Source organism: Panthera uncia, chromosome E3, assembly GCF_023721935.1.
Source record: "Panthera uncia isolate 11264 chromosome E3, Puncia_PCG_1.0, whole genome shotgun sequence".
NCBI lineage: Eukaryota > Metazoa > Chordata > Mammalia > Carnivora > Felidae > Panthera > Panthera uncia.
This window is the reverse complement of record NC_064815.1, coordinates 16,117,699-16,142,553: the sequence shown is the minus strand read 5'-3', so window position 1 is coordinate 16,142,553 and position 24,855 is coordinate 16,117,699. Positions and strand designations below refer to the sequence as shown.

The 24,855-nt window shown below is 53.3% G+C and overlaps 1 protein-coding gene across 5 annotated transcripts in view; it reads left to right on the top strand.

The window, feature by feature from the left end:
- Positions 1-24,855, top strand: part of GSG1L (GSG1 like) — a 206,183-nt gene that overhangs the window by 163,353 nt on the left and 17,975 nt on the right. For 2 of the 5 annotated variants that reach the window (XR_007459522.1, XR_007459523.1), the window contains exons 4-6: positions 4,316-4,427; positions 15,177-15,344; positions 19,660-20,025. Coding sequence is in view for 3 of the 5 variants with exons in the window: in XM_049638471.1 (XP_049494428.1) it covers positions 4,316-4,427; positions 15,177-15,344; positions 19,660-19,762 (383 nt within the window). In the remaining 2 variants the exon portion in view is untranslated. Of the gene's footprint in view, positions 1-4,315; positions 4,428-15,176; positions 15,345-19,659; positions 20,030-24,855 lie in introns of those variants that run through there. The other 3 variants (XM_049638473.1, XM_049638472.1, XM_049638471.1) reach the window with 2 other exon arrangements.

The window sequence follows — 24,855 nt, the reverse complement described above, 5'->3', positions numbered from 1 at the left end:
TGAAAACTGCAAAGGAAAAGCCTGGTAAATTTGACTATATCAGATATCAAAGTGTTTGACAAAAGCAGCTTTATTCACAATTGCCAAAACTTGGAAGCAACTGAGATGTCCTTCCACAGATAACTGGACCACAGGTAAATGGCCTGTGATGGGTCCAGACGATGGAACATTATTCAGCACTAAAAAGCCATGAAGAGACAGAGAGGGACCTTAAGTGCATATTGCTAAGTGAGAGAAGCCAGCCTGAGAAGGCTATGTACTATGTGATTCCAACTATATGACATTCTGGAAAAGGCAAGCCTGTGGACACTGTAAACAGATCAGTGTTTGCCAGGGGTTCAGGGAAGCAGAGAGGGAGGGAGGGGTAAAAAGGTGGACCACAGGGGATTCTTAAGGCTATAAAACGATTCGGCACAGTAATGGTGGTTACCTGTCAGTATACATTTATCAAAGCCCATAGAATGTGCAACACGAAGAGTGAACCCTAATGTAAACTCAGGATTTAGTTAATAATAATGGATCAGTATTGGCTCATCAATTGTAACAAATGTACCACACGAATGCAAGATGTTAATCATACGGGAGATTGTGGCGGTGGTGACTGGGGACACATGGGAACTCTCCATAATTTCCCCTCACTTTTTCTGTGACCCTAAACCTGCTCTAAAAAGTAAAGTCTATTAATTTAAAAAAACAAAAAGGTGTTTGGTACATGGGAAAAGACAGAGCAGTAAACTCTTGGGTAGTCTACGTGACAGACAGGATTAGTATCTAGAATACATAAAGAATTCCTACCAACTGATAAGAGAAAATACTTTTTTTTTAAAGAAAAAATTGACAAAGGATACAGACAGGCGCTATATAGACAGAGATAGGCATGGTCAATAAACGTGTGAAACACGCCCAAGCTCACTAGTATGAGGGAAATATAAAATTTACAACAATGTTGAGGTGTCATTCTGCATCATGCTATGGGCACAGCTTTTCATGTTTTGGAATCTCCAGTGTTGGTGAAGGTTTAGGTAAGTACCCCCAGACAGCTGGCAGAAACACATGATGGGGCTACCATGCAGGAGAGCAATTTTCTGACATTGACTCAAATTTAAAATGCATATACTTTATGACCCAGCAACTCTTATTATTCCATCTGGAGCAGTACTTGCTTGTATCCCCAAAAAGATTTGTAGAAAGGTGTTCATCGCAGCATTTCTTGTAGAGCCGAAAACGGGACAAGACCTAGTACCATCCATTGATTGGGTAGATAAAACAATTCCTTCGTTATTCCTTCGTTATTTTTTTTTTCAACGTTTTTTTTTTATTTTTTTTATTTTTTTATTTTTGGGACAGAGAGAGACAGAGCATGAACGGGGGAGGGGCAGAGAGAGAGGGAGACACAGAATCGGAAACAGGCTCCAGGCTCCGAGCCATCAGCCCAGAGCCTGACGCGGGGCTCGAACTCACAGACCGCGAGATCGTGACCTGGCTGAAGTCGGACGCCCAACCGACTGCGCCACCCAGGCGCCCCTGTTATTCCTTCGTTATTAAGGAATTGTATGCGTTGGCTCCGAAGAATAAGCTATATCAGTTACGTACGTCTTGGCAAGTTCACCCAGAATCGTGTGAAGTGACGAAAAAGAAGATATCCGTATGGCTCACCGTTCGCCTCCTTTCAACAGACTGGGCCAAGGCAGAGAGGACCAGAGAGGGTGCTGTTGAATGGGTGGGATAGCCCAGGTCAGTTCTGCGCCACCTGCCAGGGCACAACTAAGGATGTGGTCTAGGATGTACTCGGGCCTGGCAGAGACAGCCTGGGGGAGGATGGACTTTTAGGAGGCTCCTGAGGAGGCCTCAGCACCTGTCGTGGTGCCTGGATTTCCTCCCTGGGATTTCCTGACTCAAGGGCTCCCCACCAGCTCTAATCTGCAGTCAGAGAATAGCGAGAAGTGTCTATGAGGGGCTGACCCAGGCTCAGAGACGCAGACAACCACAGAGTCCTTGGTCTCCTTTGGGCCTGGGGTCCAGTGACTGGCGTCAGGCACGAGGTGTGCTGGAGCCTACTGGTGCCAACTGGGCACACCTCTCCTCTGCTCTGCCTTCCGTGACCTCACATTGGTCGCTTGGCATTGGCCGTAGTTGCACCGTGGAACCTGACAGACGCTACAAATCAGGGCTTTTCTTTTGCCTCTGGAGAATCAGTTGTTAACCATTTATCTTCACCCTGTGGGAACACAGGATGGCTTCCTCCCTCCATTCCCCACCCTGGGTTCCAGGATACAGAACCCCACTCCCTCTTTACTTCTGCCTTTGCTGAACCTCCATCTCTCCACTCCTTATCTCCATCTTTTCTCTTGCCTCCTCTTCAAGAAGAGGGGAGAGGGTGGAGAGCCTTGGAGTTGAGGGCATTTGGATATGGGCACCAGTCACAACTATGCCATTGACTCCCTCTGTGACCTTGGACAGACTTTCCCACTCCGGGCTTCTATTTTCTCCCCTGTGGAATGGAATAATCATATTCAGGGCTACCACATACGGCCTTGTAGGCATGGTTCTGCTTCAACTCTGCTTCAACATAGACTGTATTGGGAATGGGGCCCTATGGAGATGTGCAGTGGGCAACCTGAACAACGGTACATAGTCCTGATCAAGGTACTTCGTGATACTTCAGAGGGTTGTTATGAAAATTAAGAAGTAATCATACAGAGTGCTTGGCACATAGCAGGTGCACAAACATGGGTGTTTTCCTTTCTTCTTGTTATCTACCCCTCCCCTTCTCATTAATAGTGTATCACTCTATCTTTTTTTTTTTTTAATTTTTTTTTTAATGTTTATTTATTTTTGAGACAGAGAGAGACAGAGCATGAACGGGGGAGGGTCAGAGAGAGAGGGAGACACAGGATCCGAAGCAGGCTCCAGGCTCTGAGCCGTCAGCACAGAACCCGATGCGGGGCTCGAACTCACGGACCGTGAGATCATGACCTGAGCCGAAGTCGGACGCTTAACCGACCGAGCCACCCAGGCACCCCGGTATCACTCTATCTTAAGGTTAGGTTCCTGAGGGCTCCAGATGCCACAGTCCACACAGAGAAATGTCCCCAGGTTTATAATAATCCTGGTGACTATAATGATTACATGCCACTGAGCACAGACTTGAGGCTGCCTTGCCTCACTTCACTTACTCTTTGCCTTACGTGTCACAATCCTCGTCTTCGGATTCAAGGACCTGAAGCTCAGAGAGTGAGGCTTTGCCCCGTGCTGCGTGATGAAAACGTGGTGGAAGAGGATTCCCACTCAGATCCCTTGGAATCCAAGTTCTCCCAGCCAGTGGGCTCAAAGATTTTTGACCATGAGCCGCAGAAAAACATTTCATGCTTCAGTCACTGCGCCCATGTACACATGCATAGAACTGAAAAGTTCTCCAAAACAGTATTCACTCCTGCTACGTTTGACGTATCAGATATTTCTATTCCGCTCCATTCTGTTCCATTCTTCTTCTTTTTTTCTTTTTTAATGTGGCAGTCAACAGTGGCAATCATTGAAGGTGATTTCATGACCCACTAATCTAGCGAATCAGCACCTGCAGTTTGAAAAATACCCTCTAGGCTGCTTCTCCCAAATGACCTCCTAACGCAGGAATCAGCAAACTATAGCCCACGGGTTAAAATCTGGCTCGGTGCCTGTTTTTGTAAAGTTTTATTGGTACACAGCCATACTCATCCATTCATACGTTTATTGTCTCTGACTCTTTTGTGCTACGACAGTAGAGAAGTAGTTACAACAGAGACTGCGTGGACCACAGAGCCTGAAATATCTACTTACCTGGTACTTACCGGAAAAGGTTCGGGGCTCCCGGGTGGCTCAGGCGGTTAAGCATCTGACTCTTAGTTCCGGCTCAGGTCACGATCTCACGGTTTCGTGAGTTCAAGCCCCGAGTCAGGCTCCCAGACGACAGCTTGGGATTCTCTCTCTCTCTCTCTCTCTCTCTCTCTCTCTCTCTGCCTGCCCCCCACTCATGATGTCTCTGTCTCTCACAATAAATAAGTAAACTTAAAAAAAAGACAAAGAAAAAGTCTGCCCATCTGTGCAGATTTGACCCTGTGTCTCCCTTGTTTAACTTCTCCACGCCTTCCCTGTACCTTTTTGCTCAGACTCAAGCTCCTTGGCTGGCTTAGAAAACACCACCCTCTGGCTTCCCCGCTCTGGTCCTACCAACGGCCCTTCCCCTTCCGTGCTGTCCCCCAGCACTGACAGGCCCACAGGACAAAGGTGGACAGAGCTCCACCTTGCTTCCTGACCTCTTGTTCTGCTCCCCCCACAGGCCTCCTGGGAATGGTCGCCCACATGATGTACACACAGGTGTTCCAGGTCACCGTGAGCCTCGGCCCTGAAGACTGGAGACCCCACTCCTGGGACTACGGATGGTCCTTCTGGTAAGTGGCCTTTGACCTTCAGACACCAGAGCCCCCACGCATGCTGGGCCTTCGGCAGCTCGGCCCAGGCGAGGGAGGAAGGGCAGAAGAAGGCAAGGGTAACCCAGAGTGCACAGGGACTTTGAGACTCTAGCTCTGGGGTTGGCAAACTATGGCCCATCCACTACCTGCTTTTATGCAGCCCTCAACTTAAGGAAGGTTTTTACATATTCAGATGCTTGAAATCAATCAAAAGAAGAATAACATCTTGTGATGTGTGGAAATAATGTGCACCTTAAATTTCAGTGTCCATAAATAAAGTTTTATTGGGACAGAGCCACTGTCAATATTCACGCGTTGTCTTGTGGCTGCTTTCACGCTACAATGGCAGAGCTGGGCGGTTGCAGGCGACACTCAGTGGCCCACGAAGCCTAAAATGTTCACCGCCCGGCCCTTTACAGAGTAAAGCTTCCGACCCCTGCCACACAGGCTGTTCTGGAAGGTGGAGGTGGAAGCTGATGAGTTGGGGGCGGGGGGGGGGGGCGGGCCTGGGAGGTCTGATAAGTTTTGTATGCAAGAGCAAGACAGAATCAGTAGACTCCCGAGCCAAGTAAACAAGGGGTGTGTGTTAGTTCGGGTGACCCAGAAGTCCAGTTGGGTCAGCTGGGGGGCCTCGGGTCACGACGGAAAAATCCGTTGTGACCCTCTGCGAATTTAACCCTGTCCCTGGGTGGGCTTTCCTCCTGGTGGTGAGAAAGCTCCCTCCTGGTGCTTCTTCCTCCACATACGGGGGAAGGGAGGGTTCCTCTTTCCCCAACGTTGACCGAAGTCCCCGGTCTCCCCCTGATGGGCCCATCAGGGGCCACGGGTCATCTTCTCTCTCCCGAATCATCACCACAGCTGAGGGAGGGCCAGGAGCGTATTGGCTCTGCTTGCCCCCGCTTACCTCTCGGGCGAGGAATGAGCCCAAAACTCTCCGGTGGTGAATGACCGGGATGGGTGCTGGGTGAGCATCTGCCCCAGGCACAGCTGGGTCCAGGTGCTCGGGTGATTTATCAGGAGCTCTCCCCACCCCCTTGCCTGTCTCTGTTCCCTTTGTCCTTTGTCTTGTCTTCATTCACAAGCAGCCTTCCCTAAGCAAAGATGGTCACCATGCCCAGCTCTAGGCTTCCATTTTACAAACGTAGCAATACCAGCAGAGAGATGAGGCTTCTTTCCCATATTTCCCGCCAAAATCCTGGTTACGGCTGTCATTGGATTAGCTTAAGTCGTGTGCCCATCCCATGACCAATGATTTCGACCCTGATTGGTCTGGCCTGAGTCACAAGGTCCAGGCGGCGGGATTGGCCCCACCCAATCCCTTGGACAGAGACAGGAGGAGGAGCCTCCCCAGTGGGAAATTAGGGGTGAGGCGGGGTTATCAGAAGGAGGAAAGACAACGACCTCAGTTGTCCATTACACGAGGTATGCAGGCCTGCCTCTGGTGGCCAGGAATCACTTATCCACTCAGTCACTTTACATGCATTTACCGATTGCTTACTCGGGGACAGCCGCTCTCCTAAGTGCTGGGGGTACAGCAGTGGTGAAGACAGCGTGGTGACAGGTGAATGAGACAAGGAAACAAGCTGTAATGTGGATACGGGGGTGGCTCACAGACTGCTGTGGGAGCACAGAGGAGGGGTTGCTGACCCAGCTTCGGGCAGGGAGGGTCCTCTGGGGAGAATGTGATCGGGCAAAATGTGGAGAAGGGAATAAGACAATGTGCTGAGCAGAGGGGACAGGAGGTACAGAGACTTTGGAGGATCCTCAGAATGGAGTAGGAGTAGGAGTAGAGCTTCAAGTAAGAAGGACCCCCTTCCAGACCACTGGGGACTCTTGCTAATTTCACCCCTTCCCACCCTCTGTTTGGTTTCTGCTTTGCAAAGGCACGTGTCTTAAAGGGACCTTGACCCTCCCAACACCATTGTTGATCCCTGTTAAGTGGAAGGCTCGCGGGGAAACCAGCTAAGGCTCTGGTGCCCCCTGTTGCCCTACACTTCCCTCCTCCTAGCAGCTGTCGCCTGAGCTCTTGACCTTGGACGGTGGTCACCTGAGCTAGAGAAGGGGGCAAAGGAAAGGAATGAACATTCTTGGGTGTGAGCACGTGTGTGACCACCTGTGCCACGTATCGAGGCCTGGTATGTCACCATCGCAACGGCGCGGTGCGGTGGAAGTTTTGTGGAGAGGAAACTGAGGCACAGGCAACCTAAGTAACCCGCCCAAGCTCTCTCTGGCCGCTGAGCGGCAGGGCTGGGATCTGAACCCGGGCAGTGTGGCCTCAGAGCCCACACTCCTAACCTCTGTATTCTGCCTCTGTGAGAACGGGGTGATACGTAGACACTTTTTGTGGATGTGCGTGGCACGCTGTTTGACACACGGGAAGTGCTCTCAAACACCAGCCCTTCTAATGTTACCGATTTCCATATGAAATTTAACACACAAAATCCCCCCCCCCCGTGTTGCTCAGAAAGGTTGGGTCACGCACCCGGAGTCCCACAGCCTTAAGTAGCAATAGGATTCTAGAAGCCCCTGGCTCTCCGCCCTGGCACTCTCCGACCCCTGCCGGTGTCGGCCATGGGAAGCTTTCCTTCCCGGGAAGCCAGACCTCCTGCCCTGCTCCTGTTCCCTTGGGGCTGGCCTCATTCTCATCTGACTTATTTAAGGCCGGGGCCCAACGTGCGGTCCCTATTAGGGCTGATCCATTTCTTCTTGTCACCAAGGCCTGCAAGATGGATCAGCCCCATTTTTCATCCCTTGCTTTTGGGGCCTCGCCAGGGCTGTGCAGCGTCATTGTGTCATTTCTCTTGTTTAATATGTGTGAGGCCGTTTGTCAAAATTCTGGCCCCAGCACCTCCCCCATCCCCGCCCCAGGCACCAGGCAGGAGAGCAGCTTTGAGGCCAGACAGCGCCAGCCTCTGCCTCCCCGCCCAGCAGAGCGAGACAGGCCGCGGAGACTTGGGAGGTCGGGGATCAGAGATGCCCAGCTGATGTTGGGCACCGGCTTCTGGGAGGCACACGTGCCCAGGAAGGGGAAGGGTCCACGGTTGAGAGTCAGACGGCCTCGTTCACACCTTGCCGACATGCACTGCTGGGCCGCTGGGGGCAGGCACTGCGGAGGGGTGGTTGAAGGGTGGCCTCTGGGCTCAGACAGCTTGGGAGCATATCCCCACTTTGACCCTCACCAGCCGTGGACTCGCACCAGGTCCCTCCGCCTCCCCGTGCCTCAGTATCCTCAGCTGTAAAATGGGGAGATGGCCCGAGTCTCTTGGCAAGCAGTCTGTCAGTTTTCTGTGGATTTATAACACATCACCCTAAAATGTAGTGGCTTAAAATAAAAATGTGTTATTGTCTCTTATGGCTTAACGGGTTGATTGGCTTTAGCTGGGTATTCCTTGCTCGGCGTCTTCCATGATGCTTTGGTGGGATGCTGGCCAGGGCTGGAGTCATCTGGGGCTTGGCTGGGTGGGCGGTCCAAGCTGGGCCCTCCCAGCACTGGCTGTGGGTGCTGGCCGGGGGCTAGGGGCTCAGCTAGGCTGTCAGCAGGACCAGCTTCTCCAGGCCGGTGGCCGGGCCCCTGCGGGGAGCAAGCATTCCGAGAGATCCGAGCAGAACCTACAAGTTTATTTTGTGACCTTGCCTCAGAAGTCACACTGTCGTTTCTGCTGCGTCTGTTGGTCAAGAGCAAGTGATGGGCCAGATTCAAGGAGAAGGGGCCCACACAAAGCATGAACCCCTGGAGGTGAGGCTCCCGGCGGGGGGCATCCTTAGGGAGGGGCTGCAATGAGGACTATGTGAAATAACACGTGTGAGGTGCTTAGCACAGAGGATGTGCTCCACGCGTGTTATTATTAAAGGCAAGCAACCCAGCGTCTCAAGTGATTCATCTCTCGAGTCGATAATAATAATGCATGCCTCACAGGGTCTCCATCCGCCCTGGATGCACCGCTCACATTTGCTCCCAGGACTTCAGTGTTCTCTTAGTATCCAGCCCTGGCCGTGACTTCCTGTCACTGCCCAGCTCGCTGTTTTGGCCGTGATAGAGCTTCAGAACCCCATCCTCACCCTGAGCCCGGAGCCCCTCCAGCCCTCCCGCCTGTTTGGGTTTTTTTTTTTCCAAAAAAAACTCTCCCCTTAGCCCAGGGGCTGAACCCAGCCACTAGACGTTTTGTGTGGCCTGCCACGATGTTCTATAAAAGTTGTATTTGCTTTTAACAGTCTAAAAAGGCAAACATTTTAGGCAAAAATCCAAGTTTTGGGCTTCTCTTGACCATTAGGGGCTATGTCCTTGCCTAACTGGCATTGCCACATGGCAGCCGGCGGCTGAAGCTGAGGGGTGGCTGCCCCCGTAGATGGGGCCCATGCTGTCCGGTTCACCCCTGTCCCCACCACTCCTTCTCGCCTTATACTTTCCTCACTTCACCATCCAGCTGAGTCTGCGGGAATGTGAGTTTGTGACCCCCATGTGGAATGTCAGCGTGTCCGTTTTCCTGGCGATGGTGGGGAAGGGGAAAGCTAGTCACTCTGTGCTTCTGTTTTCAATTTGATCAAAGTGAGAAAGATAGGAAAAAAGGGCCCCTCCTACCACAACACACACAGTGAAACCTCAGTCCTGAGCATTTAGTCTGCAGACTGAGGGTAGGAGAGCATCGTGGAGTTGTAGCTTTATAAGAGCTAGAAGCCCAGAGAGGTTAAGCGATTTGGCACAGGTCACACAGCAAGAGAGCAGCAAGTTGGGCCAGGTCCCAGAGGGGTGGTGCCTCTCTGTTTGCTTCTGGGACCCCATCTGTGTGAAGTGTGATGGCCTCACTGCTGCCCTCCTCCCTTCCTCTCCTTGTTCCCTTCCAGTCTCCACAACCCTGTGCAAGCAGAAGTCTAGCCTCTTCCCTCTCTCTCAGGACCCTCGGCTGCCCTGCCCTCTTTGCAGGCCTTAGCTGGCATTTCAGCAGATCGATCCCTTAGGGGTGGGGGGTTCTGCTGCCATGACCGTAGAAGAACCTTGGCCCCAAAGAGCCACCGGGGAGGATGTGTTTGCTGGTGTCCCTGCTGAGAGGCTGTGTGGTCAGCAGGAAGCTCTCACTCTTTCTCATGTCCCTCAAGGCAGATGGTTCTTGCCTCCTTTTGTTTAAAACCAGGGAAGGGAAGGAGAGGTGTGGCCGCCCAAGGACGCCTGCTGGCCATGGCTGGACTGCCTGGGGCCCCAGAACCTGCCGTCATCAGCTCCTGGTCCCATCAGCTCTGGGGCACTGAGCATGGCCTGGACTGAGCATTTGGGCACAATGACTCTGTGCCCGTCTGGTCTGAAAGAGAACTAGGGATGCCTCCCTCAGTGGTCAGTTAACAGTCTTCCCACGGAGGAGGGCCTGGGGGACACTGCAAGGTGGCATCTATGCATCTCTGAATCGGCCCCCAGCATTCCCCTGCCCCTGCCCCCCCACAGCTCCCAGAGGACAGAGTGGTTGACAGTCACTCTGTCCACCCCATCACCCTCCCCTTTCCTCCCCACAGTGTCCACTCTGCTCTTGGCTCCAAAAACCAGGCCAACCACCCACGTACCTCAGGCAGCAGCCCAGGGGTGCACCAGCTCAGAATTGCAAGCTGCAAACAGCAGGAAGTGTTCCAGTCCCGAGGTTTTCAAACAGTGTCCTGCGTGAGGGCCCAGAGGGGTCTTGGGATGAGGCACGGCAGGGAGGATGAGGCCCTGAGCCCCTCACCCACATTAAAAGCAGGGCAGTATTTTTATAGCTGTTCAATCGGTGTTTATTCATTCTGCAAATATTTATTGAGCACCTGCTATGTGCCAGGCACTGTCCTTGGTGCTGAGCATATAGCCGGGAACAAAACAAAGCTCCTGTTTTCATGAAGCTGATGTTCTGGGGCGGGAGTGGGGGAGCTACCGCTTCTGGAATGATGGAATAGACATCCTTCTCCCTGTTCCTCCTGCTAAGTCCCGGCTAGCACTCCTGGAACATTATACATAAAGCAGCATAAGAGGATGCTAAAAGGTAGACACGAGACAGCAGGCTGGCCAGGGACTGAGAGCATATTGGTGAGTACTTTTTGTCTAGCGCATCCTGATCTACAAATGAAGAAGTCAGCAAGCCAGCAATGCGAAAAGGCGTGCACGCGCGCGCGCACACACACACACACACACACACACACACACACACACCATGGAGTCTGCTTTCTATAGCCAAAGACCAGGAAAGGGGCAGCCTACCAAGACAGAAAGTTTAGCAATAACCGTATAGTGATACATAACAGACAAAAAAAAACAACAACCCCAACAACTGTGGTTTGACCCCCACTCATGCCAAGCTTAGACTCCCCTCACCAGGCTATAAGGAGGCACCTAACTGCATGCCCCCTCACCTGCTGTGGTGGTGCCAGAGTAGGGAGCTGGGACTGTCACTTTGCTGGGAAAGTAACAAGCCCCACCCATCCCCAAGTGGCAGTGGAAATCCCACGGGGAGCCTGGACCTCACCCCCAGCAGGCAGTAACAGGACTGAACGTTTTCTCCCTAAGACTGGGAGCGCCACTCTTCCTCAACATAGTGCTGGAATTTCTTGCTAGTGCAATAAAGCACGAAAAGTAAATAAAAGGCACACAGATTGGAAAGGAAGAAATAAACCAGACTTGTTTGCAGATGACAGGATTGTCTATGTAGAAAAGTCCAAGACATCTACCAAAACATGCCTAGACCTGATGTATAGGTTCAGTAGAGTCTCAGGATATGAGACAAATAATGTAAAAACCTATTATGTTTCCATAAACCGGCATTGAACAGTTGGACAACAAAACTAAAAATACAATACCATTTGCATTCAACACAGTGAACGCTTCATCATCAATCTAACAAAACATTTGTAGGCCTTCCATGGTGAAAACCACAAAATGCCAACGAAAGGAATCAGAGAAGATCCAAATAGATGGAGAGAGACAGCGTGTTTGTGGTGAAGACGTCAGTTCTCCTCGAGCTAGTATACAGTTTCATGCAATTCCTGTGAAAATCTCAGCAAGATTTCTTGTAGGTATAGGTAAGATTATTTTAAAATTTATTAGGAAAGGCAAAGGAGCTAGAATAGCTAAAATAAGTTTGAAAAAGAAGGCTAAAAGTGGAAGGCTAAAATTGGGAAGTCTTCCCAACTTCAAGACTTAATACATAGTTACGGTAGTCTAGATTGTGTGGTATTGGTGGAGGGGTAGACACACAGATCAACGGTGTGGAATAAGGAACCCAAAAATATGCCTCATTGATATTTGACAAAGATGCGTTTCCGTTCCGTGGAGGGGGGAGTAGCCTTTTCAACAAATATTGCAGGAGCTACTGGACAGTCATAGGTAAAAAAACAAATCAAAACAGAACAAAAAAGCACTCGATCTAAACTCCATGCCTTATCTAAAAATTAACTCAGAATGGATCATGGACCTACATATACATTGTGAAATGATAAAGTTTTTAGAAGAAAAAAATAGAAAATCTTTGAATCTAGACCTAGGCAAAGAGGTCTTGGATTTAATATCGATTGGATCAAAAACATAAAAGGAACATTTGATAAATTGGATTTCAGCAAAATTAAACACTTTTGCTCTGTGACAGACCTTGTTAAGAGGTTGAAAAGACAAGTTGCTGAGGAAGAAAAGACTTGTTAGCCTCCGCTCTGACAAAGGACTCGTAGCTAGGATCAATGAAAACACTCAAAACTCAAAAGTAAACAATAACAGCAGCAAAACAACTCGATTAAAAAGTGGGCAGGAAGACATGAACAGAGTTTTTGCCAAAGAGGATAAACAGATGGCAAGTAAGCAACTGAAAAGATGTTCACCACCATTAGCCATTAGGAAAATGCAAATGGAAACCATGATGAGGTGTTACTACACATCTATCAGAATCGCTAAAATAAAAAAAAAAGTGACAACATGAAATGCTGATGCAGATGTGGAGAAACTCAGCGATATCAGGGAACAAATGGTTGATACATGCAACAGGGACGACTCTCCAGAGAATCACACCGAGTAAAAAAGCCAATCCCCAAGATACATGCTGTGCAATTCCATTTATATAGCATTCTTAAAATGACAAGATTATAGAAATGAAGAACTGATTACTGGTTGCCAGAGTTTGGGAGGGGAGTGGGTGTGGCTGTAAAATGGCCACAGGAGAGATCATTGCGGTGATGGATGGAAATATTCTGTATCTCGATTGTATCCGTGTCAATATGCTTGTTCTATGTTTGCAAGATGTTACCATGAGGGAAACTGGGGAAAGCGTACATGGATGGATCTCTCTGCATGATTTCTTACAACTGCATGTGAATCTATAATTATCTCAAAATAGAAAGTTTCATTTAAAAACAAAGAATAATAAATAATAGGGGGAAAAAAAAGCTACAGGGGAATTACAGGGCGTGGTGAGGGCTGAGAGGACGCTGAACAGGGGTATGTGATAGAGAGAGACTCCTCCTCTCGTTGGGTCATCAGAGTTGGTAGTTGACCTGCTCCTAGACAAGACTAGAAATTCACTTTAAAACTAAGCTATGTAGAAGAAGGGAATGTATAAAAAGTAATTGTATAAGAACTTGGGTTGCCAATGACAGAAACCCAATTCAAATTGGCTTAGGGGAAAAAAAATCTGATAAAGGAATTTGGGCACCCATCACTGAAAAATCCAGGGATAATGGCTTCAGCTCAAGGATCTAGCTCCTTTTCGTGGCTCTGCTTTGAGGCAGCCTCATTAGCAGGTTGCATAGTGGCAAGGCAGGCCCCAGCAGCTCCAGGCTCAAATCCCACCCGTGTGGTACCCCAGGAGAAAGATGAGCCCTGTTTTCCAACAGCTTGAGCAAGAGTCCTGGGATCGGGTGTCACATGCCCATCCTTGAACCAATATCTGTGGCCAGAGGGAAGTGATGCTCTCATTGGCCAGGTGTTGGCCATGTGATCACGCCTAAAGGTTGGGGGGGGGGGTGAGGCCAGCTCCATACAAACCACATGACCTGAGAAGAGGGGAGCACTGGTCCCTTAACAGAATGGATGCTGGTCAGGCAAAACTAACCTATGTATCCTTGTGGAATCCCAGAAAAAGCCTGCTTCTTCATTTGCCATCATCATGCTTTTAATTTCCACCTGTCTAAACACGTATCCCACATTGAACTAGTCTTGAGTTTCATTGCTCAGAGGAGAGAGTATCTGATTGGACCAACTTCCCAGATGTTCAGCCCTCATCCAGTCATGTATGAACAGGGGGGCGGGGTCACCTACTGGACTCTTTGATGGACAAGGCCGCTCTAAGAGGGGGCCAAGTGGACCTCATGCCTGTCTATTACAGCTACTCAGAGTTTCTGGGAGATCAAAATTAGCTCATTATCATGAAAGAACAAGGAATCCATTAATGGTTTTGGTGATAAGGTTCAGGTGATGATAGGGGATCCTTGGGAAAAAGGCTGAATCCGCATACTTCCCCTTGCTTTTCTTCTGGATGGCCAGGGGCTGACAAAGAGGAGAGCAGTGGGTGTGGGAGATGGGCTGCACTGACCTTGAGGAATGCGTGGTGGTCACGTTGAGAGACCCAATGGGTGGCGGGCAAAAGGGGAGACGGGATGCTCTGAGACAGGGCAGCAAAGCTGAACCCTTGATTTGGAGGAAACCAGTCATCAGGGCAGAGACTGGGGAGCAGGGACCGGGAGGCCTGACCGGTAGAACCAGGCTGGTACCCACTCCTGGTCAGAAGTAGGTGGGAGACCATTTCTAGAACGGACACTGGGTCAGAGACGCAGCAGCCTGGACAGCTGGTCTCCTACCCCCGTGCCGCCCTTCCCTGCTTTCCAGTTGTCAGTAGGACAGATTCTCCAGCCCCGGCTGGCTCAGCATACACATCAGGTGCGTGTGGCCAAGAGTCCGCAGCTGTGCTTGGAGGAAGTGGAGAACAGAAAGCCACACGGGTCGTTATAACTTAATCTCTCGGGGAGAGTTTGGAGATGAAGTCAGATAGAAGTGGGTGGGTAGTAAGAAGGTTGAAAATAGCAATGGTAGTAATGACCGCAAGCTGTTCTTGAGTGCCCGCTGTATGCGCCAGGCACTGTTCTAAGACGTTTTGAATGGCTTATTTCCTTTAACCCTTGCAACCATGCTGTGAAGTGGTGCTGTTGATGTGTCCGTTGAAGTGATATGAGGAATAAGAGGCAGAGGGGTTAAGCATCTTGCCCAAAGCATGCATGAACAGAGGTAATTTAACCCCCATGGAACCCAGCTTTTCGGGTGTCTGCCCCCATCCCCTTTTCTATCATTAACTTCACCTAATCACGCTCTCCCTCACTCCAGCATCCCCAACCTCCTGCAGACCGGAGACTGTTCTCTACTGCCTCATGCCTCCACACCTTTGCACACTCCCTTCCCTTTTCCTGGGATGCCCTTCCCGCTGGCAAAGGCTCACTCATCCTCCAAGACCCTGTGCAACACAAGCATCATTGTGTTCTGGTGACCTTCCCGGAGGCTGGCCCCCTTGGATAGAAGGCCTCGCCCTTTTCTTGCCTCCCAGTGATGAACTCTGTCATGTCTGCATCAGTGCACAGACTGTGAGCGGGGCAGGGACCAAATCCTGTTCTGCTCTACGGCAGCACCTGCTCAGGTCTGGCCCAGAGGAGGCAGCTGTGCAGGAGGAGCGCTTGTCTGGTGGGTGGGGTTTCCTGTCCCCAGCCCACCCTCACCGTGGCACCTCTCTCCTCGTCTGTTGGCAGCCTGGCGTGGGGCTCCTTTACCTGCTGCATGGCAGCCTCCGTCACCACACTCAACTCCTACACCAAGACGGTCATTGAGTTCCGGCACAAGCGCAAGGTCTTTGAGCAGGGCCACCGGGAGGAGCCAACCTTCATAGACCCTGAGGCCATCAAGTACTTCCGGGAGAGGTCAGTACACATGGGGTTGCCTCTGGCCACCATTGGGAAGCCAAAGCCTGGGGCTCAGCCTCAGTGGCCACAGGGCTCCAGTCAAAAACTGGAGTGAGTGATCTGACAGAAGCATCCCTGGGCGGTTGTGGGGTAGAAGGGACGGTCTGGGTGAGGCAGAGTTTGGACCCCATTGCGTTGGAATTTCTGGGACATTTTGATATTTTGTTGGACATGAGGTTGCCTTGTGCTCAGAACCCAAGAAACTAAGAAGAAGAAAACTGAGTCTGAGAGTTTGCTATTTAGCCCCATGCTTCTTAGAACCAAGATAAGGGTGCACAGAGAATGAACCCAGGTCCCCTTCTTGGGCTCTGTCACAGCATTGAGTGAAAAGGGGACCCAGCAGTGGGGTTGTTTGTTGATGGCTGCTAGAGGAGGAGTCTCCTCAAGGTCAGGGACTGACCACCAGGCATCTGATCACCTGAGTCCTCAGAGTCCAGTTGGGAATAGAGGAAGTAACAATAAATGGTGAGTGTATGAATGGATGGATGAATGGATGGATGGTTGGGTGTATGTATGGTGGGTGGGTGGATGGACGGATGGATGGATGGACGGATGGATGGGTGGGTGGATGGATGGATGGGTGGATGGGTGGATGGGTTGTTGGGTGTATGTATGTTTTGTTGGGTGTGTGGGTGGGCGGGTGGGTGGATGGGTTGTTGGGTGTATGTATGTATGGTGGGTGGGTGGGTGGGTGGATGGATGGGTGGGTGGATGGGTGGTTGGGTGTATGTATGGTGGGTGGGTGGGTGGATGGATGGATGGATGGATGGACAGGTGGGTGGGTGGGTGGATGGGTGGTTGGGTGTATGTATGGTGGGTGGGTGGATGGATGGATGGATGGATGGACGGATGGATGGGTGGGTGGATGGATGGATGGGTGGATGGGTGGATGGGTTGTTGGGTGTATGTATGTTTTGTTGGGTGGGTGGGTGGATGGATGGATTGATGGACGGTGGACGGGTGGGTGGGTGGGTGGATGGGTAGTTGGGTGTATGTATGTTTTGTTGGGTGGGTGGGTGGGCGGGTGGGTGGATGGGTTGTTGGGTGTATGTATGTATGGTGGGTGGGTGGGTGGGTGGATGGATGGATGGACGGGTGGACGGGTGGGTGGGTGGGTGGATGGGTGGTTGGGTGTATGTATGTTTTGTTGGGTGGATGTGTGGGTGGATGGATGGATGGGTGGATGGTTGGGTGGACGGGTGGGTGGGTGGGTAGATGGGTGGTTGGGTATATGTATGTTTTGTTGAGTGGGTGGGTGGGTGGATGGGTGGATGGGTGGTTGGGTGTATGTATGTTTTGTTGGGTGGGTGGGTGGATGGATGGATGGTTGGACGGACGGGTGGATGGGTGGGTGGGTGGGTGGATGGATGGATGGATGGACGGGTGGGTGGATGGGCGGTTGGGTGTATGTATGTTTTGTTGGGTGGGTGGGTGGGTGGGTGGATGGACGGATGGGTGGGTGGACGGGTGGATGGGTGGTTGGGTGTATGTATGTTTTGTTGGGTGGGTGGACGGGTGGATGGGTGGTTGGGTGTATGTATGTTTTGTTGGGTGGGTGGACGGGTGGATGGGTGGTTGGGTGTATGTATGTTTTGTTGGGTGGGTGGATGGGTGGATGGGTGGTTGGGTGTATGTATGTATGGTGGGTGGGTGGGTGGATGGATGGATGGATGGACGGACGGGTGGACAGGTGGGTGGGTTGGTGGATGGATGGATGCATGCATGGATGGATGGATGGTGGATAATGACTGAGTGGAAGATAGGCTAACTTTCTAGTTAGCATATTTCCTGGGACCACCTCCTGAATAAACTACCTGTCAAATCCTTATCACAGGGTCTGCTTTTAGGAGAGCACACTGGATGTGTAATAATGCCTCTCAGTGGCAGGGAACTGAAGGGTTGTCCGGAGTGATGACAGAGCCTGGGGAGGAAAAGGGGGAAGGAGGCTGCGGGGCTGGGCAGCATCGAGGAGCTGGACTCTCTGCGGGGCATTAGAAGGGCTTCAAGCCTAGGAGTCGCGTGTAGACGCACACACGGACCTGTCTCTCCTGTGCCACGTGGGTGTCCCTTCTGTCCCTTGAGCACTGCAAGCTCACCCCCTTGGGGCCCTTTGCACTTGCTACGCCCTTGCTTAGAAGACTCAGCTGGCTGGGTCACTCAGGCCTCGGCTTGAATGCCACCTGCTCAGAGAGGCCTTCCTTAATCACTCGGTCTAAATTTGCCCCACACACTCTGTTCTAGTCGCTGTTGTTTTCAGAGCACCTACACAATCTGACCTTATTCTGTTTGTCTGTTGGATAGTTTGCAGGCTGTGAGCTCCACGGCAGAAGGCCTTCGCTGTCATATTCCCCACTGTATTCCGAGCACCTACAACTAGGCCAGGCCCCCTAGTAGGTGCTTATTAAATTGGTTTTTTCTCGGGGTCGTAAACTGAATTCTTCTCTTGGGAGGCCTCAGGCCTGGCTGTGCCTCACGCTCATTCAGCTCAAGCTTTATGATCATCAGGATGCGATTTAGCTTCCCAGCACCCCCACGCCAAAGTCCCAGGTCAGGGGTCCAGTCCCGGAGGAGCTGGGGCCGGGACGGGGGTCAGACTAACCAGGCATACAGGGCTGCCTTGCCCCCGGGCGTGGACAGAGCACACTCATTAGGAAGGTGGCAGTGACTGGCGTCGCACGGTACCCCCAGTAGGAGCTCAGGAAGCGTTTATAGCAGCCATACAGCCCGATGTCTGAAAGCGCCCCAATAACACTGCACCAGCTGCCGCCTCGGCCGTGGGAGAGCCCGGGGCACCCACGGCCAGCCCTGTTTTGCTGAGACAGAAGACAGTACCCCATCAGCAAGAAGTTGCCGTTTGCCAGTGCCCTGGTTGGAACGGTCCCTAACAGCTCAGGCCCCAGCAATGTGGGGGCAGATGAATGGGACCCAGCATATGTGCAGAATATCACTTTACGCGTTCATAACTTGAACATTATGCAGAGGTTCATCAAATTTTATTTCCCTTCCTCTCTGAGGAGAGCATTTCAGCTTAGCTGGGCTGTTCTTTTTTTTTTTTTTTTTTTTTTTTCCTTCCCCCCTCAGAGCACATGGATAGATCTCTGCATGGGTGCAGTGGCCAGTGTCCTCAGAACTGCAGCCAGGGACAGGACGGGGGAGGTCCCGGGGGCCCACTGTGCCTTTGCTTCCTCCTCCTTGGGGCTGGGGCTTGCTGTGGAAGGAGCAAGGGGTGGAAGGAAGACTCGATCTGCGTGTAGGCATGTTCCAGTCCTGTGGCTTCGCTGCTGTGTGACTTCGGGTAAGGCACTGAGCCTGTCTGGGCCAGTGTCCTCCGACCCCAAGTGGGAGAGCCCTGAGCCGTCAGCAGCCTGGGAAGTCACACTTTGATACCCCAGGTGATGTGCTGGGTACGCTTTGTGTTTAGGCATCCATTTCGTACTCATGTGAAACGTAAAGCTTGGTAATGATGAGTTTAGGATGATCGGCCTAGGAGACGGCATTTCAGATACTGGGAATCTAATAACCGTATGAATAACCACAGCAGACGTATGGTGCATGGCCTGTGCCAAACACTCTTCTGTCTGCTCTAGATTGTGGCCTCAGTGAATTCCACAGCCCCTGTGTGAGGTGGTAGGTACTATTGTGTCCCCATTTTATAGATGCAGAATCAAGGCACAGAGAGGTAAAGTGACTTGTCTAAGGTCACACAGCTGGTAAGTGCTAGAGCTGGGATTTGAAGCAGGCCACGGTCAGTTTCGTGAGGTGTGGCCTCTCAGGACTGGTCAGAAGCCTCTGCCTGACACTGAGGTGGGAGCTGGGTTTGCAGGGGTGAATAGGGGAGTCTGCCGAGGGTCACAGGGTGAGAGTGGGGCTGGTGCCCTGGGAGACGGTGCAGGGTCTCCCAGGCATCCCTGCCATTCCTGTCTGGGGGAGAGGCATTTGTGGATCCCCCTTCCTCCAGGCCTCTCCTGCTGTACCCTGGGCTGAGGACAATTTTAGAGGTTTTGAAATGCAGTGGGATGTGGAAGAAAGGTGTGTGTGTGTGTGTGTGTGTGTGTGTGTATGCACACACACGTGTGCACATGTGCACACGCATGCGGAGCAGAGCAGAGACTGGGGAGCCTCCCCCTGAGTCTGAACAGCCTCTCCTGCTCAGAGAAATGTCTGGAATTAAGCTCTCCCAGTCACCCTGCCTCCCATCCCCGAGGAGGGCGTCTTAATGGGGCCTCCTGAGGGGAGGGTCGGAAGCTGTTGAACGAAAGGTAAATGTTTGCAGGCCCGGCTTTCTTGAATGCTTAATGTTGAGATCTGCTTTAATGACGCGTGGAGGAGAGCCAGACCTGTTGGATTGGACTCCAGGAGGAATTCAGCTGCACTGAACAGACATCCCGCCTCCCGGGGGAAAGCCGCGGGGGTGGGAGAGAGAAAGTTCTGGGGCTTCCGGAGGGAGGACAGCTCTGCTCCTCTGCTGGGGCCCTTCACCTTGCTCTGTGGCATGGCCCTCTCTGAACGTGTGGATTCCCTTACTGCCTCGTCCGTGCCTGCCTCCTTCCCGTGTGCATGCTGCTGCCAGAGAAAGCCGGGAATGGTCTCTCTGGTTTCCACTGGGTCCTGGCACCTGGAACCTCAGGGGCCCAATAAGGTATCTGACCGACCCTCCCTAATAATTACGTTGCCGATCACAATGCAGGATTGTGCTTCCTGTTGCGGGCGCTGTTCCTGGGCCTGGCCTGCACATCCTCGTCGAACCCCGGCTGCACTCATTAAGAAATCCACCAGGGTGGAAATTGACGCCGGAGTTTACTGGCTGTGGGTCCATCCCCAGCTGTGGGTCACCTCACCTCCTGGAGCCTCGGTTTTCCTGGCTGGAAGATGGGCTGACACCTTCTTTGCACTTTTGAAGATTACGTGAGATGATGCAGCGGAGCATCTGTAACTAAACCAGGGCCCCCCTTTCCCCAGCCACACCCCTGCCAGAAACCTCCCTACACAGGGCAAGTAAGACACGCTCCCTGCCCGAGAAAGGGGCACAGCACGTGCTGTGCTCTTGGCGGCCGCTGGAGAACTCAGCAGAAAGACGTGCTTTGTTTGGCCCCCCCGGGGTGGTTTCCACATTTTTCGATTTCGGCTGAGTTGTAAAAATCAGGAGAGTTCACGTTAAAACATCCAGGGGTTTGGAGGGTCTGGCCTCGCTGGGCCCCTGTTCTTGCGTGGTGTCTGTGGGCTGGAGGGAGGAGCAGGTGCCCCCGGGGAGGCCTCCGGGCTCTCCATCACCCGCCTTGCCCCTGCCTCGGCGTCTAGTGAGCACCCCAAGCGTGGGGTCTCTTGGAGGTGACGGCAGGCCGAGGGCCTGGGCCCATCCCCGGGAGCTAGAAGATAGAAGGGCTTTCAGAGATGAGGCCCTTGAGCCAGGTTTTGAAAGACACGTGCAGCGCTCAGCGGCCAGAGGGCGGTGGGTGAGAGAAGGCGTTCTCAGGCTCAGGCAGCAGCATGAGCAAAAGCTGGCGATGGGGTGGGGGGTGGGGGGGGGCACACAAACGTATTTAGGAAAAGCTGAGCAGTTTGGTTGACTTAGGAGTGGGAGTTGGACCTGGATCCCCGATCTCTCTCCTCCTCCCACAGTGCGGGGGCGACAGTGTGGGCTGGGAGCCCTCCCCAGGCCTGCTTCCCGGGGCCCAGCCCTCGCTGGTCCCTGGAGGCAGACACGGAGCGGCTCGATGCCAAGCCGGGGTGGGGCGTGGTGGTGGGGGGAGATGGGCCCGGGCATGAACGACTCCCACACCGTCGAGGGGCTGAGCCCCACTTTGCCCATCCCCCTGCCCGGTGCAGAGGGGGCTCTGTGCTTTCTCCTCTCCCATCTGTTGTAGGGAAGCTCTCGGAAAGGTCTGTGTCCACTTCGTCATCTCTCTCTCACCGCACAGCCCCCTGCAGTCTGCCCTTTGCCCCCCACCCTCACCCCAAACAGCTCCCAGGGGCCCTGACGCTCAGCACGCACCCTCCTCCCTCGGCCCCACCCACTCCCCTCCCCCCCCCCCGCCCCCGTTCTGTTAAATGGCAATGCTCCCAGGGCTCCTTCTAGGCCCTCTTCTGTCCTCAGTTGACGTGAGCCTCAGTGGCCGCACATGTGCCAGGACTCCCACACTCTTAGTCAACCCCAGACCGCCTCACTCCATATCCATCTGCCTCTTTGTTCCTGCTACTTCGGATTCTCAAAAGCACCTAAAATCAGCAGGGCCAGGACCGACTCACGATGGTCTCCTCCAAACCCGGTCTTTTGCCGCATCTCTCTGCCTCCTGGTCCGGCGTATTCGAGCCAGACCCCTGCGGGCCCTGCGTGGTCTTCCTGCATCTGGCCTCACCCCTGCCGTCAGCCCACCCCCTCCCCTTCTCTGCACTCCTAGTCTCCGGGCACCTCTGCCCCCAGCTTTCTGCCTAAAACACCTCTCCATTTCCCGATAGCTTCTCGCCATCACCTATGCGGCCACTGCCTAGCTTCACTGAGGACCCCAGTCCCCTTCCCCTGTGTGCAGCACCCCCTGGGCCCTCGCAGTCCCCCAGCCACATGGTTCCCCTGCCTGCAGGTAGCTGCCGGACTGCCGTCCTCTCTGCCCGGAGTGCCCCCCACTCTGCTGTGTCGAGGTCCAGCCTTCAGGTGGTGCCTCCGGCCTTGACCCTGAGCTGCGCAAACCCCCATCTGTCCTGTAACAGCCTGGTGAACCGTCCCCCGCTGCACTCAGTTCTAAGCCCGCAGGTACTCAGCAAGGTCCACGGGGCAGGGACGCCTGTCCGCTCACCTGTTTTACCGCCCACCAGTCTGATGGGCAGAGCGTGCGATTTCCCCCTGTTTCCCTGGCTGAGCTGAACAGCACCCCGCCTCAGGTGTGCCCACCGCCCTGTAGGCCGACGGAGGGGCTTAGAGGGCACCACAGGGCTCCCGGAGCCCCCAAGAGGCCGTTGAAGGTGAGGTGGAGGTTCCACTTTGTGCTAGAGATCATTCGTTTTTTTTTCCTAAGTCGCAATTTCTCACCCATGTGGTTCTGAAAATAATCTCAAGGCGCTCTTCTCCAGAGGTCTCACTTAAAACCCTAGTATCGGAGAGACTGGAGAGGAAAAAAAATTGCCAACTGCACGTAACCATCAGGGAAGGCGTTGGCTACGTGGCTATTTATCTTTTCCGTTGTTTTCCAAATGTGTCTTTCGCATCATGATGATACCACTCACGAGATGGGAAGAGCAAAAAAAAAAGGCATCATTTGGAAAAACTCATTTATTGCCCCCTATTTTGGAATGGCGCTTTTGATAAGACGTTGTGGAATCTTAATTTCCCATTTGTGGTCATCGGTTTGCCGACGTTTCTTGTAATTCCAGCCTTTTATTCCAGTGCACATGGATCATTTCAGAATCACGGTGTCCTTTGTCCTCCACGACTGTCCCCCGATATTTAGCCTCTGAGACCCATTCAGGCACGACATCCTCTCACCCGGCTGTTTCCACGGCCAGCAGTGCGCCTTACGCTTCCTTACTCTTTGTTGGGGTCCTTTGAAATCACCGTGTATTCTGGAGAGGAGTGTGATGCCCAGAAATTGGAGGTGGCCCCGTGGACACTGCAGGACCCCCGCCCGGCTCCACGATTAGGCCGCCGGCCGCCGGTGCGTGAAAAGAAAGCTAAGCGCACAGATGGGCCCTTGAAGTGGAAAACGATCGAAGGGGAGCGGGGAGAACATCTGGAAGGAACGGCCGCTCCCTGAACTCCCACGTGTTCTCCTAAATAACAGCCAGCTGGAGGGGACATGAGAAGCGGGAGGGAGCTGGCTAGGCTCCCCCCTCAGCCCCCGGCGCCCTCCTGCCCCACCGGCACTGCTCCCAGCTCTTTGGTGATGCCCATGTGTGGCCAGGACTATGGGGGGGACCCTGGAGGCCTGGTCCGCTGGGCCGCGGCCTAGGATGCAGAGGGCGACCGGGACGAAGCTTAGCGGAGCCCCACACGCGCCCAAAGCCAAGGGTCCGGCGACTGGCTCCTCAGATGTGATCCCAGGCCAACGGCATCAGCCTCGCCTGGGAACCTGCTAGAATGCGGCATCTCAGGCCCCGCCCCAGACCTGCCGAACCCTAATGTGCGTTTTAACCAGCCGCTCCGGTGACTGGTGGGCACTACTAAGTCCAGGAAACACGGGGGCCGGAGCACAGAGCAGAGGCGGCCCGCGTGTGACTCAGGAGGCGGACGTGGCCAGCGGGTAAAGGAAGGCCCCGCACCCCAGCAGCACTCAGAGTGTGGCCCCCGAACCAGTGCCCATTTGCAGACATCCACAGTGACGTGAGGACAGGAGTTGAGGTCCAAGTTTGGAGGCTCTCGCAGAAAGTGGAGGTTGCCCGGGGGCCTGGGTGGCTCAGTCGGTTGAGCATCCGACTCTTGATTCCGGCTCAGGTCACGATCCCGGCGTCGTGGAATCAAGCCCCGAGTCCAGCTCCACGCTGATGGCACAGAGCCTGCTTGGGATTTTCTCTCTGTCTCCCTCTGCCCCTGCCCCCTGCTCGAGCATGCACAAGCTCTCTCAACAACAGGCAGGAAGGCAGGAAGGCAGGAAGGAAGGAAGGGGCTGCTGGGACACCCGAGCTTGCTCTTCGTATGTGGTTTTCCCGTTTCATTTTCTAGTAACTCATTTTTATTGTATTTTATTTCAAAAAATTGGTCCAAGGTAGATTGAAGATTGAGGGGGAAACGTACGTACCAGTTCATACCTGGAAGTGGCTGGTGGCTCGGAAAACAGAAGCCAACCCGGGCACGGCGAGAGAGGGGCCGGCTTTGAGGATGGCACAACAAGGTCACAGGGGAGGGAGGATATTCTGGAAGGGCTGTGCTGGAGAGGCCCCGGGGCTCCTGCCACAGCAGAGGGAAGGCCTGGCAGAGCCCCTGGCTGTGGCGACTTGACCTGCTGTGGCCACGTTTGGCCCTGGAATTAAGCGGGCAGGTACTGGGGGCCTCCTGAGGAGGCGGGACATCGGCCTCACTTGCCTGTAGGACCTCGCAACGCAGGTGGGGCAGGTACCACCCGGCGGGGCGGGGGGGGCGGTGTGCGGCTGAGAATCCCTGCAGGACACGGACAAACACTCAAGATACGAGGACCGATAAACCTGAGTTCACGCGCAGTCCTGCCGCTAGCCAGCCGCGGGGCTGGAGCCGATGTGCTCCGTGGTCAGTGATGTCACACCGGTCCCTTCAGATCAGCCACGCCGGGAGTAGTCACCAATGCCGCAAAGCAGGGCTCTTGGGCCAGGGTTAACCTGCGCCAGCAAGTCAGAGCGGGTACCGCGGTTCCTGTCACCCTTCCCCGGGGCTCATTCACTGGGCACCAGCCACAGCATCGACTCACTGTGAGTTTCTGCTCTGACTCTCCTTGTCCCCACTTTGGGAAGACTCTGTCTCTTCTGGGGCAGAAGGCTCCTCGCCTCCTCTTCCCCCTCCTCCCCTCCC